Raw genomic sequence first — 17869 nt, 5'->3', positions numbered from 1 at the left:
GTAAATCAGAATACACTTCTTACTGAATGAAGCCTTTCGCTTTCTCCAAAGCTTAAATTTTTACTTTTGTCAAAACAGTAATCTATCGGAGCGTTATGAAACCATGTTTTACATATACCTTGTTATTATTTTTTCTTATTTATGAATGATTGATATTGTTTTCCGTAAGTATGACGGAAATAAATTACTCTGATGTCAAAGCTGTAATGGACGAAGCACGGGTTTTTAAGTGTAACTTGTGATATAGAACAAATATTTGACATTGAAAAATAAGAGCTTCCATTTCCCAAAAATGTCATAATATATATTGGCAGTCGAATCTCTCTTTTAAAAAGAACGTATTGAAACGTAAGTGCTACAAGCATACTACGTTTATTACTACTGAAAATGAATGAAGTCACATAAAATCATAATAACATCGATATAGTTCCATATCACATATTAAGACTTATAATCATAATAGATCAAGAATATAGCCTTAAAGGGAATGCATCGAATTAGCAGTCACCTTGTATATAGATAAGTTATTTATATGAAGGCCATCGTATAAATCTAAGGGAGATGGTTAAATATGCTCCCTTATTCTGGACTAATTCTGAGTCGAGACATTGATTATGATTGTAAAGGCAAAGATATACGTATATGCTTGTGGTTACCAGACAATGCTAAACAATGTTACCAAACAAACAGGTTGTGGGTAAAACCTAAAACCGTCAGAAAACACCAATTTGTGGTACGCCCACTTCCGGACCACGCTATGCTGAAGAAATTTCTCCATTTTGAGATTAATCTCTCTTATTTGAAGCATTTTGTCCAATGAGTACCATATATCATTAATATTATAATTTGCTATACGCATAATCTATTATTTCAGCATAATCTACTATCAGACGCCATAAATAAAAGCTTTCATGAAAATACTATCATTAGTTTACTAAGTCGTCATTCCCTTCAACTCAGAAATAGGTCAAATAGACTTTTATCAGTGAGGAAAATCTCTCAAAGCGTTTCTCAAGTTCAGACTGTAAATTTAATGTTGGTTACACAGCATAGAAAGAACGAAAATGGCAAACATAATTTCTAATTCATAATTCGAGATTTCAGAAGATTTAAATTGTATCGTGACCCCAGGAATAATAAGTTAGTTTCGAGATATATATTGGAGTAAAGTGTGCTTAGGAAACGTATTACCTCCGTAACTAGTACTTAAATTTGTCACTTTTAAATGAAGAACTTGTAGCATGGTGGTATTGTAAAGAAAAAAACCTACCAAGCGGTTAGATTCTCATCCTCGCTGATATTATTGATCATTTCACATATTTACCAGTTCAGGGATTCTGTTTTACGTAAGTTATTTTGTCGTAAAATACAATGTGACTTGTGCGAAAGTTACATTCATACGTTGCAAGAGCTTTAAATCCCAAGTTTTAGCCACAAGCTCAATCGTGTCTGAGTGCCAAAACCTATTGTGAAGCAGGAGGAAAGAAAGTATGATGATAGTACTCGAGATTTCAACATCTTATGGCCTGTATGTAAAGAAAAAGTAATTTTGATTATCCCTTGTTCTTCCTAATCTAACGTTTACACTCGGCTCGTTTAACAAATCCGCATTAAAAGTCCTATCCGGTTGTAATGACGTGAACAGACTTTGGGGGAGATGGCTGAAAGTCAGTTAAAATGTACGCATATAGATTCTACATTCGAAAATCAAATTGTCCTGAAATGGATAGCACATATTCAAAAAAAAATGGAAAATCAATGAAAAAAATGAAGTCATAAACATATCTCAAAAACCATAGTAAGAAGGTGGCTGTTGCAAAGGCATAGTAAAGAGCTTAAAGGTTATGTATAGCGCGTAAGATAAATATGGATAGAATATTGTCAAAAGTCAAGTTGTTTCAGTAAGTCAATAATAATGATAAAGTATATGTATATTCTACGAATTCCTCAGGGCGCCCGACGCATAGGTTACGTGCTTGAAATATCTCACATCTGGATTTGGAATCTCCAGACTCGATTTTGCACGCAACGTGACCTTTGACCTGATTGCGTGACACAGTCTGGTCCTTGTTGGCAAACCGGTTAGGCCCTTTTCAACTTACGGTTTTCTAGGCGAGTTTCTGAAGATTGAAAATGGAACAATGTAATTTTCTCAAAAATGGTTGTAACGATTTTCTTTGTAGTTTATATGTCAATTTTGCATTAGCAACTCTACACTGTGGTATAAGTCACTTTCCTAGGAAAATTTTACTAGTGGTAGTTTCCTCATTAATAATTGGCAGCTTTGTCTGTTGGAATAGAATGTTCAGTTCTGTACTTTATAAGCGCGCCATAGACGCACGCACTTGCATGACCAACATGTATGAAAGGTTTCTTTCATCATGCATCTTGAAAGAATTTTTTGCCCACACACGCACCAACATGCTGTCAAACGTACTAGACGTAGTTTGAGAAATGTGGAGGACGGAGACCGTGAAGAGTCGAATGGTAAGACTAGATGATTGCTACCAACTAGTAGTAACCATCGAGGTTTCTTAATTCTACATGTCAGTACACAGGAATAAGTGTGAAAATAAAACTAGTTGTAATAATATTTTATTTTAATTACCTGTGGAGATGACTCATCAGGCTCTTCATCACTGCTGTGTTCATCTAGGTTGCTTTTGCTTACACGTGTTTCTTCCTGATCCGATAAAAATTAAAGTTAATCGTAATACCACAGGGGTGTAGCCATGGGGAGGAGAGCGTCGGGGCCAGTTTCCCACAAATGGTTTCCTGGACCCCCTAAACGACCAGCTTTTAAAACATCATGGTAAAATTATATCGCTCCAGTCATTTAAATATAATAAAGTTTACATATAATTAATAATTTACGTTAAATTATTTGCCGATTGAAAAATAATATGGTATCTCTTCTGTGTACGGAATGACAAAATGCACAGGTTGCTACCACATCTGCTACAATTGATTGATCTAGTGCTCCTGTGCGGATCATTTCCAAATTGGTTGAGTTGATTTTGAGTTCAACGTCCTGTTCAGCAGCGAGGCTATATGAGACGTGGATCTACTGATTAACGTGGAATCCGAACCACATTAGCTCCCGCTGGGAACCGAACCCGGGTCTCGCACGCTAACATGTCCAAATTGGATGGAAATGGTTTAGATAATGGAACTATATTATTCTACACCATCTATAATATTTTGTGTAATTTTTCTTTAGATTTGTGTCAATATAAACTCATAACAAACAAATGGACTTCGATATATATAGGGCCTATATATATATATACTTATTTGTAACAGCAGATTACACAATTTACTGTGATTTTATATCAGAGGCGGATCCAGAGGGGACGATAGCCCCCCAGAAGATGAAGATTTCTTATTTTATATATAAATAAAACCCATCCCAGAGTTTGGAGCTAAAAAAGTAGTAGTATTATAACCCACCGACCCCTAGAAGTCCGTCCTGGATCCGCCCCTGTTTTATATTTGACAGTTTGAAGACAAACGTTTCAACAAGGTACTGTAAATACTGCTACAAAACTATCGCACTAAACTGGGTGTTTTAAAAAACACATTTTTTATCAGATGGAAAATATGGTGAAAAACGTTTTAATTCAGTTTTTCAGTTTGAATTTTATTCGCTTTTTTCCACTTGTTGTAAAACAGGAAGTGATATATAGCTGTTAAAAAATTAATTATAATGTTTTTTAGTTACAAATAATAAATATTTTTATCAGGAAATTTTAAAGAAATTAAATTATATTTTTTAAAAATCAGTCTTATGTAGATAGGTTCTGTGTACAAGGACTTGGATTGAAATAGTTTTGCACTAAGGTATAACGTTTAGTTCGGGGCAGTAGTTCTTGGTTAAGTATAATAAAAACTACCCGGTACATAATATTTATGAAGAAAAAAGCTTAGAAAACAGTGTGTTTAGATTTTCGGACGGAAACAAAAAATTTCCGTTGTTTCAGCCCTCAAAATCTCACATTTTTTGGGGTTTTGTACATTGTAGCTGTCCCTCCTCAAAAACGACCCCTCCCCTAGATAAACCTGCTGGCTACACCCCTGTAGTACTATAACTTCGACATGTAAACTTCATGAGCGGCAGAACCACTTAATTTCCTTTTTCTCACTTTGATGTGCTCTCTTCCGTAGTTGGAGCGCAACGTATTTATCCTCTTTTTAACACCCATCAAGTGTGGAGTGAGGTTGGAATTCTCTCAGCTTTTCTAGTTTTTCATATGCAGAATTCCTTACGTCATTCCCCACACAGTAGTTTTTTTTATTATTATTTTACCTTCCAAAAACATGGTAGTTCTTTGTATACCTGAATAAATTCATGCACAGAATCCCTTGTCATGTAACGCATCTCTCTCTCTCTCTCTCTGTTTTGATGCTCCAGGAATAACGAAGATCACCCATCTTCAACGACCTTGGCATGGGACGGAGGAGAGAGTCACGTGATTTCTTCTGCTGTCGTGATTGGCGGACCTAAATATAAAACAGCCACCTTGCATGAACTAGCCCATACACGGTAAACATGCATGCAGAACGGCAAAAACATCGAGCATGTTTTCAGAAGATTTTGAAAACTTTCAACATGAATGAACGAGGCCATACACGATCAACTTGCCTGTGCTTTTATCATTTTTCATGCAAGTCGGGCTGTTTCTTCAGGCATGTATTTACGTGTATGGGCCCCAATAGACTCTTTATAAAAAGAGAAAAAGAAAAAATATACCGTTTTCTACAAGATTGAAACTAGTGTTGATTGTTGTTTTAACGGTGACATACATAATCTTAAGCATAACATACATATTCCTAACAGTTACATTGACGTTACGTGTAATCGTCAAAGATTCTGGCAGGAGAAGCGAAGGAGATGAAAATCAATATAATGGACTATTCTTACCATTTCTTGGGGTGGTCTCAAATGTATGGTTAACGCACCAAATTCCCAATTTCCAAATCCCAAAATAAGGTTTCAGTTTTGTTTACAATAGCATTTTTTTTGGTTGTTTGCTTTTGCAGTCAAGAATAATATTAAAGAATTGTAGAAAAGTTAATAACTATCAGAGATATCATCAAATACTAATCAAGCAGTGTCAAAGCAATGGCTTTGCTACCTTATTATATAAGTAACGATTCTGCTAGAGACTCATTGCTAAAGCATTGATCCATTTAGAATACGTATTAGAAAAATAGATAGTTTCCGATTAAAGTGTTTCTGTAGATGATTTTCCTAACTTTAAGGTCAAACATATGTAAGCTGATAAAATAGTATGGTCAGACTATAAAATTATATTTAGTAAGTTTGTAAAGGATTCCGATGTGAATCATTCCAATCAATAATCGAGGCTGGTGCAACGTGTCTCTTCAAATTGCTCTTACAGTTTGCAACATTGTTACACGTACAGTACAATCCCTCTCGTCCGCCCTCAGCTTGTCCATCACTCCGGTTGATCCGACCGTGCACGAGTTGAACTTGTCCCGACTCTTCGGTGACTCATGAGGCCCATTGTCGTTTACTGCCGTCCCGACATTGTTGTTTAATTGCTGTTATCGCATATCCGCTTTAGTGCTCCGTCATCTCTTGTATTGTGTCATTTGTTGTGCGCAGTGGCGTATTTAGGGGGGCTTCCGGGCTTAAGCTCCCCCGAAATCTTTCTTATTATAGTAAAGTATATGAAATATATTGCAGAATTTTCACATTTTCAGGCAAATCCCCACCCCGAAAGTTAGCAATGCCCCACGAAACAAAATCGTAAATACGCCACTGGTTGTGCGTGTTTTCTGTACTTTAATGTGGAGTTTTTAGTGCATACTGTTTGTTTGTTTTTAGTGTAGAGAAGAATACAGTCGTTTTTGTGTTCAGAGATTATTTCTTTCGTCCACCTTCTACCGGAGATAGAGTGGGGGACGGATTTAGGCACGGGGTCGGTTATCGGGTACTTGACCTTATTTGTTTCTGAAATGAGAACAAAATTACCTGAGTCATTTTTGGGAAAATATTCTGAGCAAAACCAGTAGTCCTCCTAGATTTATTCGGAACAAATCGAATATATATTCAGACAGATTGCTAATGAAATGTATGTTTCTAAGAGGTAAACGAATTCAACTGTGTTAGTTTCGAAAAAATTGTCCGAAAAATACTTACAGGCAGGGCCGGATGTATTGGGGGTGCACCGGTGGATGTGCATCCCCTTCGTTGTATATATAGGCTACATTATCTAAAATGAGAATCTAGCAGTTAAAATAGCAACATTTTCCGAAACTTTCTGCCGTCATGTTTCCGTTTGAGGCTTGAAAGAAACAGGAGTTTTGCAAAAGCAATAGTTCAAGCCGATTTTCTAAAGGTTCAAGGGAAAGGATTCACCAAGCAACGCAATATAACATTTGTGAAGGGTAGAAGAGACAGAAGCCAAGAAGAGAGAAGAACAACTTTTCCTGCATTTCACTTACGACTCTTTTAAAATACTCCCTCTTCCGTTCTGTGCTTCAGCGTTGTGAGGTGTAAAAAAATATTGTCACGTGTCACAGAAGAGTTTCAATAAGACTGGTTATTTTGATATTATGGTGCACCCCCCTCAGAAAATCCTGGATCAACCCTGCTTACAGGCATGAATTTTTCCAAGGAAAATAACTTATACTACAGTATAGAGTTGTTAATGCAATATTTGTATATGAAACATAGATAATCGTTAGACCTGTTTTCGAAAACAATCTCATTGATTTTTTCCACCTTTCAGTAAACTTTCTCTAATTTTGGATTATTCGATAAACTCTTCTAGAAACCCTTAAGTTTAAAATTTTAATTGGATTTGTTGAACGATATGATTTCTAGGCGAGTGAACACGAAAAATCGGGACGGACGAACGGATATTCAAAACCACTTTTTCAATATAGGAATAAAAAAATAGGGTTTGTTAATCACACATGATTGAGTTTACGAGCTCCCCGTGGCTAAACGATTAGCTTACACGCCTTTGGCATAGAAGACCTGGGTTGAATTTCCCGGTGGGAGCTCATGGAGTTCCAACTTCACATTAACTACAGGTCCACGTCTTGTACTGTTTCGCTGCTGAAAGGGAAGCTAAATCAAAAATCAAATCAAATCAAATGATTGAGTTTGCGGCGATTAATTGGGTGTTATAACTCATGCTTGATTTTGCAAAAGTTGCATTTTATTTTACGTTACAATAGTTTATGTAAATCAGAACTCGTAAACTGATGCGGATTTGGAATGTTCTTTAATAATAATAATATTAACAAAGCCAACATGAGAACACAATGGTATATCACATTTTCTAACATTCGAGCAAGCTGGAAAATAAGTTCCAATATTCTCATGAAATTAAAAGCAATGTCACAAACCAAACAAGGTTCCTTTCCACCTCCAAGTAAATTTTCGAAATTAAATAACCTACATATTGTTCAGTGGTTCAAGCTCAATCCTTTCCACGTAAGTACTCAATTTTATCAGAAGTAGCCCTTTTCATTATGTTCCCTGTGACGCTTATATGTATTACACGCAGCAGCAGAAACCTTATGATTAATGAAAGCAGAACAGATATCGAAATAAATCATATATAAATTTACTATGATCTTCGTAAATTTCAAAGTGAAGCTTTTTACATAATGATATAATGTATTCTGAAAAAAATTACAGCAAAATTCTTCTTTCAAAGATTTTTTTATTAACTTAGAGCAGTGGTAAAAATGAGGGGGAACGTGGTGGGACGCAGTGCCTCCACCTCCAAAAAATATGTATGGCGTCCTCCTTAGTTCCCCAAAAATTACAATGGCGAAGGATAGGCAGGGGGATGACGTGACATCATGCCGCTACCTCCCGTCCCCCTACCTTTTCAGATCCACTTTTACCGTTGACGTACACTAGAAACATTTGAATATAGTTAAAGTATTGATTTTACTAACGTTAATGATATTCATATACGTATGTGAATAATGGTTATGGTAAATATGTTTCAAAAAATACAACAATACTTGATATGGTTGGTTTAACTCCCTGTGTATGATGTGTTACTTTTAGACATATATGGGAAGAATAAAAGTGAACAAAACTTAATTTAATATTCTGAGTAGTTCTAATCTTCTTACAAAAAAAAATTGCATGAACAAGTTGTTTCTACTGATTTCAGTTATAAGTTTCATAAAATTCAGGCAGTTGATTGTATTATTCCTCCAGGCAGCGGCCAGCTTCTTTACATTCGAACACTCTTCTCATTGAATGAAACTCTTCCTCTGGTTTCGGTTGTTCCAAAGCTTAGATTGGTGCTTTTTATCAAAACATTAATCTATCAGAGTCTGAAAGCGTTTTTCATGGTTCATGTGTACCTTATTATTATTTTCTCTTATTTAAATGTGATTGATATTGTTTTCGGTTAGTTGAGTTGAGTTTATTTTGAATTTAACGTCCCGTTCAGCAGCGAGGCTATATGAGACGTGGACCTACTGATAAACGTGGAATCCGAACCACATGAGCTCCCGCCGGGAATTGAACCCTGGTCTCCCACTCCAAAGGCGCGTACGCTAACCGCTTAGCCACGGATGAGCTCTTGTTTTCCATTAGTGCCGTAGAAGTAAATCGCTCTAAAATAAAGCTGTAATGGACGAATCACAATATTTAAATATGACATGGAATAAATGTTACATGATTAAAACGAACTTTACCATTATCCAAAGACGTTATTATATTTCTCGGTAGTCGAATCCCTAAAAAAACAGTATTGAGACACATGTGATAAAAAGCATATTACTTTATTGTTACTGAAAACGAATATGGATTCACAGAAAATCCTAATAACATGGATATAGTTCCATGTCACACATTAACACTTAACGTCAGCGTCTCTCATCTGCTGAGACAAATAGAATACTCAAAAAACTGTTCTTCTAATATCATATATATGATTTCTTACCTTTATGAATCCAGAAAGCAGAACACCACATATTCTACATTTTAAACGTACTGTAGCTTCCGAAACGAGACAATATCTCACTTAAAATCCTAGAATTATTTTTAATACCACAATAAATATTTTAAATATTGATAATTATACCGATATTTTGTTATTATGTTGATTGAATTATATATTATATTAACTAAATTTAAATTATAATATTTCTAATTTAGTTTCAGTTTACGGGTCATTTGAATTGTGATTCTACCCAGTGGTTAATTTCTCATAGTATGGCGTTTAACATTAATGTTAGAAAGAAACTCGGATAAAGAATTATAGTTATTCCACTATATTGTAAAATCTTGCTACTAATGTCACAAAACGAACAGATATTATAACGTGAAACATATCACTTCATTTAGTTTTCTTTATTGAAACGAACGTAGTGAAGTTCTAGCATTTGACTCAACTAGCATGTGTGTGTTTCTTCGTCCGTCTGTCGGTTCAACAATAACTCTCGTAAAACCCATTTGATTTTAATGATTCTTGGTGTAGTGAGTTCCTCTAATCTTCAGATTTAATCTTATTAAGACTGAAATATATCAACAATAAGAGAGCAAAAGAAGGAAATTACTACACGGTCCAATTTTCCATATATGTAAAAAATTTTCTGGTATAAAATGTGTAAAAGTTTTTGGAATTCGGTCAAACACACTATATATATAAAGTATTCCAATCATTAACTATTTGTTGTGGTTCGAATCGATGGATGATAAACTGATATAATTGGGTAAATTCCCACAAGTTTGGAAGTTTTCTTCTTACGATAAGAAAATAATTTTCTTCGATTATATCGACAAAAATTATTTGAGTTTTATTCAGTATGGCATATACTTTCTTTTAAGCCTCCGAATTATCCCACTTGCTACAGTAACTTCATACTTGTACATTTACTTCTAATTAGAATTTGTTCTGGCAACACTTGCATTGCCCCGCTGGAAAGCAGAAGAATTTTGAAGTTCTCTAAAACGTGCTCCAAAATGGCATAAAGGTAAGTTTATTCTTTTAATTTCTCGAGTGTTTCTAAATCATACACAAAAATGTTTAACCAATGTCTATATAGGTTTTCGAGGATAAAGTAGAAGAAAATTATTTCAAATCTAATAATTAGATGTCGAGCTTCAGAGTTTTGAAAATAGATGTATGAAATATACGTTGGGCAACATGAACATCAAAATGTGAGTTTTCTAGTCTATATACATTTCATATTACATATTTTTTCATTGAAAGAATAACACGTGTATGTATTAATATAGTTATTGTTGAATAGCAGTGTAATATATTTTTGAGTATACTGCTTCTCAAAGTGTGCACCGCAGCACCGTCCATTGCTTTGAGCATTTTGCAATATTTTTCATAATTTTAAAATAAAGGGACTTTAGAAACTAGGCTAGGGGTGCATATTTTATAATTCTGAGGAGATGTGGAAAAAGATTCTTATATACTAGAGCAACTGTGTTGTAAAACAACAAACTATTAAAGCCATTGCTTTATTGTAATAACAATTTTCTTTTAGGTTAGGATATATATATATATATATGTATATATATATATATATATATATATATATATATATATGTGTGTGTGTGTGTGTGTGTGTGTGTGTGTGTGTGTGTATGTGTGTGTGTGTGTGTGTATCTTATGTGATTTTATACGAATTTGTACCAAAAATTGTTCAGTGTAAATAAATGATTACGAAATACAGATTTTAAATATTTCATCATTAGATTAACTATCAATAATTGGCTATGTTTGCAGCAAATATCATATAGACTTCAGTGTTAGCTTAGTGTAATGAATAAAACTTAATGTTACTATTACATTGACCTTACTAAATAGTACTTTACTAATTATTATTATTATTCAGTTCCATGAGACCGTTAGATGCAGAGGAGATCCTAAATGTGCTAGACGAACTAAACGATAGTGAGGAGGAAGATCTTTTCACAGAAGTAGAAGATCCAGACGAACTTCAATTGATATTGTTTCCTCCAAATGACGGGAATGACACTGATCAAGATGCTGCTGCAAGTGATACCGACAGCGATATCGCACAAACTCGAGATACTGGAAAGTTAGTCTTATTACAACCAATAGAGGTGCGTGCTGTGGCAGATGGTGATGCCTACGACATTGATATTAGTGTCTCTGATGGAGCACCAGCTACTTCTCAGAGCACTATACTCGAAGAGACATCATCTTTCAACTCGAAGCAGTGTACTCGAGTTTGGAAAAGAAAACGTCTGAGTCAAAACAAATCTTTTCCAAGAAAACAAGGTAATAATTTCGAACGCTTTATAATCACTCAGTGGCGTGATAAACAAATGGGTCCTGTAGATGTATGTTTTAAAGATTTTATTGACCACATTGTCCGGGAAACCGTCAAATATGTTACTCAAAAAGGGCATAACATTAAACTGTCTTCCGAGGATATTTACAAATAAATTGCTATTTTACTTCTCTCGAGTAATAGCAGTTGTGCATCGTGGTAAGTATTGGGAATGCAGGGAGATACAAAAAAATCTTTCGTCAATAATGCAATGGGAAGAAATTCATTTGACAATATACATCGTTTCCTTCACTTCAATGATAATAATACTACTATAGACAAGAATGACAAGATGTATAAAGTTCGCCCACTCTTGGAACACACCAACAAAGCTTTTGAGAAAATGATCAAATCTTTAGGAACGCAATTTTCATTTGAGACAATAGAACCATATTACGAGTATCATACACTGAAACAGTTCATTCGGGGCAAACCAATACGATATGGTTTCAAATTTTGGGGACTTGCTTCACCAGATGGATATCTTATGAGATTTTAACCATATGTTGGCAGTGAAATGAAACTAGTAAAGAAGACGTTCGGAACTTTCGGAACTGAAAAGTTGTGCATAGGATTTGTTCCGATTGAAAGTACAATTTGTATTGGGAATTATTTCAACTCATTGTCTCTTTTGGAAACACTCTCAGCACAAGGTATAAAGTGTATTGGTACAATTCGTAAGGACCGAACAGAAAAGGCATCACTTCGTGAACTCAGTAGTCAGCCTAAGGGGTATTCTGATGTTCTTCATGGTGGAATGACAATAATCAAATTACAGTAGCAACCAATGTCACTAATGAAGGAGTTCTTGGGGAAGGAACCTGCTACAGATGCAGAAAAGACAAGAAGTGAGTTACTGTTCCTCGTCCATCGATCATTGAACAATATAACCGGAACATGGATGGGGGTCGACCTTTTTGATAAACTTCGTTCTTTGTATAGAATTCGAATCAGATCAAAAAAGTGGTATTGTCCGTTTATCAGATCAACTCTGCTGCTTTCAACCTGTAGATACTATACAGAAATTTGGATAAAAATTTACCTCTCGTGGAATTCACCCGACGGGTAGTACAAGCTTTGTTGTCTTCACCTAGATAGAAGACCAAGAGATGTTAGTCCAAAATCATCTGGGAAAGTTCCAAAGAAATACGGTATGACAAAATAGACCATCTCGTTGATGAGGAGGAAATGCAGCGAAAATGTGGAAAGTGTACTAAATTCCGATATGTTAAGTGCAACGTTGGATTACACCCAAAAGAGTGTGGTTTTTATACCACAAGAAGCAAAATGTGGATATTGTGAATGGTGCCGATAAGTAAAATACAAAATTGGATTGAATTACAAATAGTATTCCTCTTGTTTCAAGGTTTCAAGCATGTACCAAGAATATAAAATCCATTATAATAAACTATGTTATCCCTGTTAAGACAAGAAAACTAAAGCTAAGATTGTATTGAAACATGCGCAAGTAAAGAATAGGTTAGTTTAAGTTATCTTCTAGAATAAAAGTCATATCACGTAGAGTGCTTTTCTGTCTTATCCCCGTATATGATTTATCATACAGCTCAAATGTATATGAAATCATACCTGAATACCCAGTGTATGATTTATAATACTTCCCTAAACTGTCCCCAAAATGAGACACATTTCATTTTTTTTATTCTCGTAAATTTGGTAACCGATACATATTGAATATTAAAACTAATGAAATAATTCAATATTTTATAATTTCGAGATATTATGGGTTAACCAAAATTCCTCTAAGATAGTTGGAGACAATTCTGTTCACTGAAATTCAATCTCCGTCACTCATGTTTTCCGTCTGTCTACTATTGCTCTCTGACGAAGTTGTTTTCAAATTATGTATGTAGAGCTATTAATCTTCGAGAACACTGTTTCTTGTCTTATGCCTAACTCATTGATCATGTTAGACACTTTTGCTAACCAACGCACCTCTAATTTTGTTCTCCTTGAAAATGAGTCTCCCATTTCAAAACGCATCCGTCTGTCTCCTTCAACACAAATGTCATTTCTATCTCACCTAACTTATTAGTGCAAGTAACCATCTAGTACACAATTAATAACGAACATGTGATGCATAACCATGTTCAGTGTTGTAAATCTAAGATGTTACGCGTTGCGAAGTATAATTGTTTCCATTATATTATAACCATCTTCACACGACTCATATCGCCACCACAATCATAATTTGAAAGCATTAATTAATTTGTAACTTTCGAATGTTAACATCTATAAATTAAAGGAGGATTTTTACTAAGAAAACATAATGCACCTACTTTAATGCAATATCCTGCACAAACTGTCTATAGATAGGAATTATAATTGTTTGTATAGTATAACATTGTTAGCTTTGAGACAATTGGTTGATAATATTGAAAAATATGTTTGTAGTTTTCATCCTATAGTTGCGAAATATGTCCGTTACAGTTTATTGCTAAAATATTAAATGGCTTCATAGCTTTAATCGGTTCAACAAAGTTCTTTTTATTTTTTGGATGAATTTGAGAGAAACACTTTCTTCTCCAAAATCTCACACAAGTAACATTTTCAAGATCTGGAACTTTCTTTTAGATTCAGGCAACATGATCTGTAACCAGAGTAATCAGTTAGTACCATAGAGTCAATTCTTTACCAAACTTTTTGCTACGATTTTGGGGGAATTCGTGATGCAAAAGACAAACTACTGAAACAATGCTACTTGTTGTGTTTTAACCAAAAATCTTTTTATTTTCACATTAATTTTACTTAGAATTTCATATCACACACTCATTATTTCAATTTTAATCTAAATCCAAAAGTAGTAAGTAATGGAATTAGAAACAATATCAAACAAGAAATAAATAATTAGAGAAATGTTTACTTATACCAATAATTTCTGACATTTTCATGAATGCGAATTTATATAATTCAAAATGATTATAATTCTTCATTAAAAATAATCATTAAAGCAATTTGAGTCAGTTGGTACTCAATATTTATTACTTTTTGCTACTATTTCAACAACAAATGAATTTATAAGCACTGAAACAGGCACTAATATGCTTCGTAAGAGTTACTTTTATTAGAAGAGTTTGTATAAAAGAAAACACATACACACATGAATTCGCTTTCATTAAATTCTATGAATATACTCTAAAATTGAATTTGTTACATGTTCCATAACAAACAAGACAACGGAAATTCCTAAGCCAATTAAAAGTACATAAAACGAGCCACCAACGTTATCCATTGTCAGGGGACGAGGAAGTTCATTATTACCATTTTTACTGAGTGGCTTAACTCTAGGTACACAAGTAATCTCTCTTTCCCATTGTAGAAGTATCCCTGAGTCACGAAGATAACTTAGCAGATAGTTAAATGTTTCTAGAAATGGCCAGTTTTTACAGAAAAAGATTGGTGCATAAAAACTCTGCAAAGAATCTTTCATCAACCCGAGTTTACTCAGAGTGCTTTCATCTACATTATCTACAAGCATGAGAGATCCTGCAGGATTCAACTCCGCATGAATAGCCCCTTTACCTTGCAACACCAGTGAATGCAGTTCTTTATTATCAACTACTAAACACGTTTCAGTTATTGCTTGAATTAGTGGATCAATTGAGTCCAAATACACGAATGTTATGCCTTCTGTCGTTGTAACCCAATGTATTTTGCTGTCCAAAAATTGCTGTAAAGTATCAATAGATTTCTCGTAAACAGGAATTGTGAGGTAGGACACGAGATTACAGTTATAAGCTGTTATAAACACAGTAGAAGTAATAAAGGCCGCGATAATCAAGTGTCGTATTACAAAATAATTCACATTTGATGTTCCCAACCCAACTGAAATACCTATGGAATAAAGTAGCGAATAAGAACATTTTAGGTAGGGACTATTCGACAGATCATTCCACAGTCGAGATATAAGATAAGCAAACGAATTCAGAAGAGAGGCGGTAATGAGTACAAATCCCACATAACTCATCCAAACTTCAAATGATAATGGAGAAAATATTGACCACAAATGAAGTCTCTTTTTAGGTAATGGAACAAGCAACTTTGAAACAAAATGATAATAAGGATATGAAAGATCGTAATATCTCAATAGAATTGGCATCGGAATAGCTCCTGGAATTCCTATTTCATATTGTCTATTTCTTAATAGCGAAAAATATGTATTGTTGTTTGCATCCATGTGATAATAATCTTGAAACCATTTGACTTGCAATGTTGTATTGTAATGATTACAGAACTCCTTTACCAAAATATAGGCCACACCGTTATACAGGAAATCTTGCATGAGACTATAAGGAGGAAAATCTGTCATTAGCAATGGAGAAATCCTACCCTGTAAACCACTTGATCTAAGCTTCATTATATTTTCTAGGTTTGTATTAAACTCATTGTTTCTCCATGTGTTCATGTTCTCTACTTGTGTCGTACATCCATTATGAATAGACACAAGAATGTATTCTGTTTCTAAGTTCGATGAGCTATTTCCGTCTTTTGAGCTTAGAAGAAATATGTAAGGAAAGAATCTGAGGAATGGACAATTCATAAGTTTATTCGGAGAATCTCTTAGTAAATCAGTAATGATTATTTTCAATATTCTTCTTTGAATAGATAATGAATAAGCATGATCGATAAAGCCTAATGAAACACAAACATTATCTGTTAAAACTACGAAGGTTTCACAATTCAGATTCATTGCCTGTAAAACAATATCATGCCTTTTCGTCTTTACACATATTGATGGTGACAATGATTTATGTTCGGTTTCGTAGAAACTTCCGTCCAGATGTGCCGAATCTTCAATAAAAACTTTACATGTGTTACTTTCAAATCCAAATTTTAATAGCGTATGTAATGGTTCGTTGAAACTGATATCTACAATATTTTCAGCAATAAGTAGCAGAATTGCTTCTTGAATAACAAATGTTCCATAACAAACAAAAATAAACATCATCATCTTGAACAGGTAACCTGAAAGTAAAAAAGAAATTTTTAATATGAAAGTGAATAATTGATTTTTCCTTCTTTCTTAATACCCATATGTGAGTTTAATCATATACCCATGATCATCTCTGGTTGCATTAAGCTGGTAAAAATGTACTGTCAGAAGAAAAGGTGTCTCCCTAGCTTCCGTAACTACGGTAGGGTGGGTCCAATATTTTTGCTCCTATTACAAACGCCTTGACAGATGCAATTCCTATTACATCTAACATTTCAACCAGTAGACGACAGTTGCTAAGGCTGTAGAGCACTGAGACAGGATTTCGCTGTGTATTTGATGTACTGAAAAAAAAAAATCTCCATTTCGAGATTAATCTCTCTTATTTGGAGCATGTTGTTCAATGAGTGCTATAAACCATTGATATTATGATTTGATGTGCGTATAATGTATTATTTCATTAAATTTTCTGTGTGTGGAAAGAAAGAAAAAACACTGATAATACGTGAATTAGATGGTTGAAATTACTTGAAAATATCAAATTCGGAACGAATAAATAAATTTGTAAAATGTTTGTCATGCATGCACCTATTATAATACCCTATCAATCTCATGATTCGGAAAGCTCTTCCCATCTCCAGAGGAAAAGTACTTGTATATCACATAGAGAATTGATGGAAATTGTAATTGAAGTACGTTTTTGAGCCTGGGTGGATTAGAACTCAGGCTGCCTTAAAACAAGCCAATGCAGTAACGACTTGCCTACACAACCACGTAATTGGGGCTGTGGTGGTTCATTTCTGGTGAATGGGGATCTCTTTTCGATCAAAACTCGAGCCAAGTTAGCTTTGTGATGGACAAACTCTGTGTTTGTGGGTTTTCTCTGGGTTCTCCCTTTCTGCCACTTTCTTCATTCCACCATTTCATTCATTTCTCATCATCACCGTCAGCTTTTGCTTAACCGGCATGGACGTGAGACGTAAAACTTAAAAGGTTTTTTTTTTTTTTTTAGACAACCACGTAATTGATGTTGCAGAAGGACTGTTAGCTAGTTGAAAAGCTTTCATATCAGATGTCATAAATAAAAGCTTTATTGAAAAGACGATCATTCGCTTAGTAACTCATTCCCTTCAACTCAAAAATAGGTCAAATAAACTTTTCTCAGTGAGTAAAATCTCTCGAAAGCGTTTCTCAAGTTGAGACTCTGAATTTAATGTTGACTCCACAGCTTAGAAAAAACAAAAATGACAAATGTAATTTTTAATTCGTTATTCGAGATTTCAACTTATTTAAATTGTATCAAGCTGTTCAGAATTATTAGTTAGATTTCGAGATATATTTTAGAGTAAAGTGCTTAGCAAACGTATTACCTTTGTAACTAGTAGTTAAATTTGTCACTTTTAAACGAAGGACTTGCAGCATTGTTGCATCGTTAAAAAGACGATTAACTTAGATTGTCGTTCTCGACTGAGTTCGAGTCCCTCTATTCCAATTAATTCTTTAATGAAATTCTATTATTAAGGTAATTGTTATTACAATTCTAATATTGCGTTATTATTATTATTGATCAATTCACACCTTTACGACTTCACTGATTCT

At 34.3% G+C, this 17869-nt stretch overlaps 1 protein-coding gene across 1 annotated transcript; it reads right to left on the bottom strand.

The window, feature by feature from the left end:
• Positions 1-14452: 14452 nt before the first annotated feature.
• LOC145681836 (uncharacterized) lies at positions 14453-16027 on the bottom strand. The gene has a single exon (XM_081753445.1). It carries the CDS (start codon positions 16025-16027, stop codon positions 14453-14455), a length of 1575 nt encoding a protein of 524 aa, XP_081609571.1.
• Between the last annotated feature and the right edge of the window lie 1842 nt (positions 16028-17869).

The sequence above is a fragment of the Thermobia domestica genome, chromosome 3 (assembly GCF_964235325.1).
Source record: "Thermobia domestica chromosome 3, izTheDome1.hap1.1, whole genome shotgun sequence".
In the NCBI taxonomy this organism is placed as follows: Eukaryota; Metazoa; Arthropoda; class Insecta; order Zygentoma; family Lepismatidae; genus Thermobia; species Thermobia domestica.
This window is presented reverse-complemented; position numbering and strand designations above follow the sequence as displayed.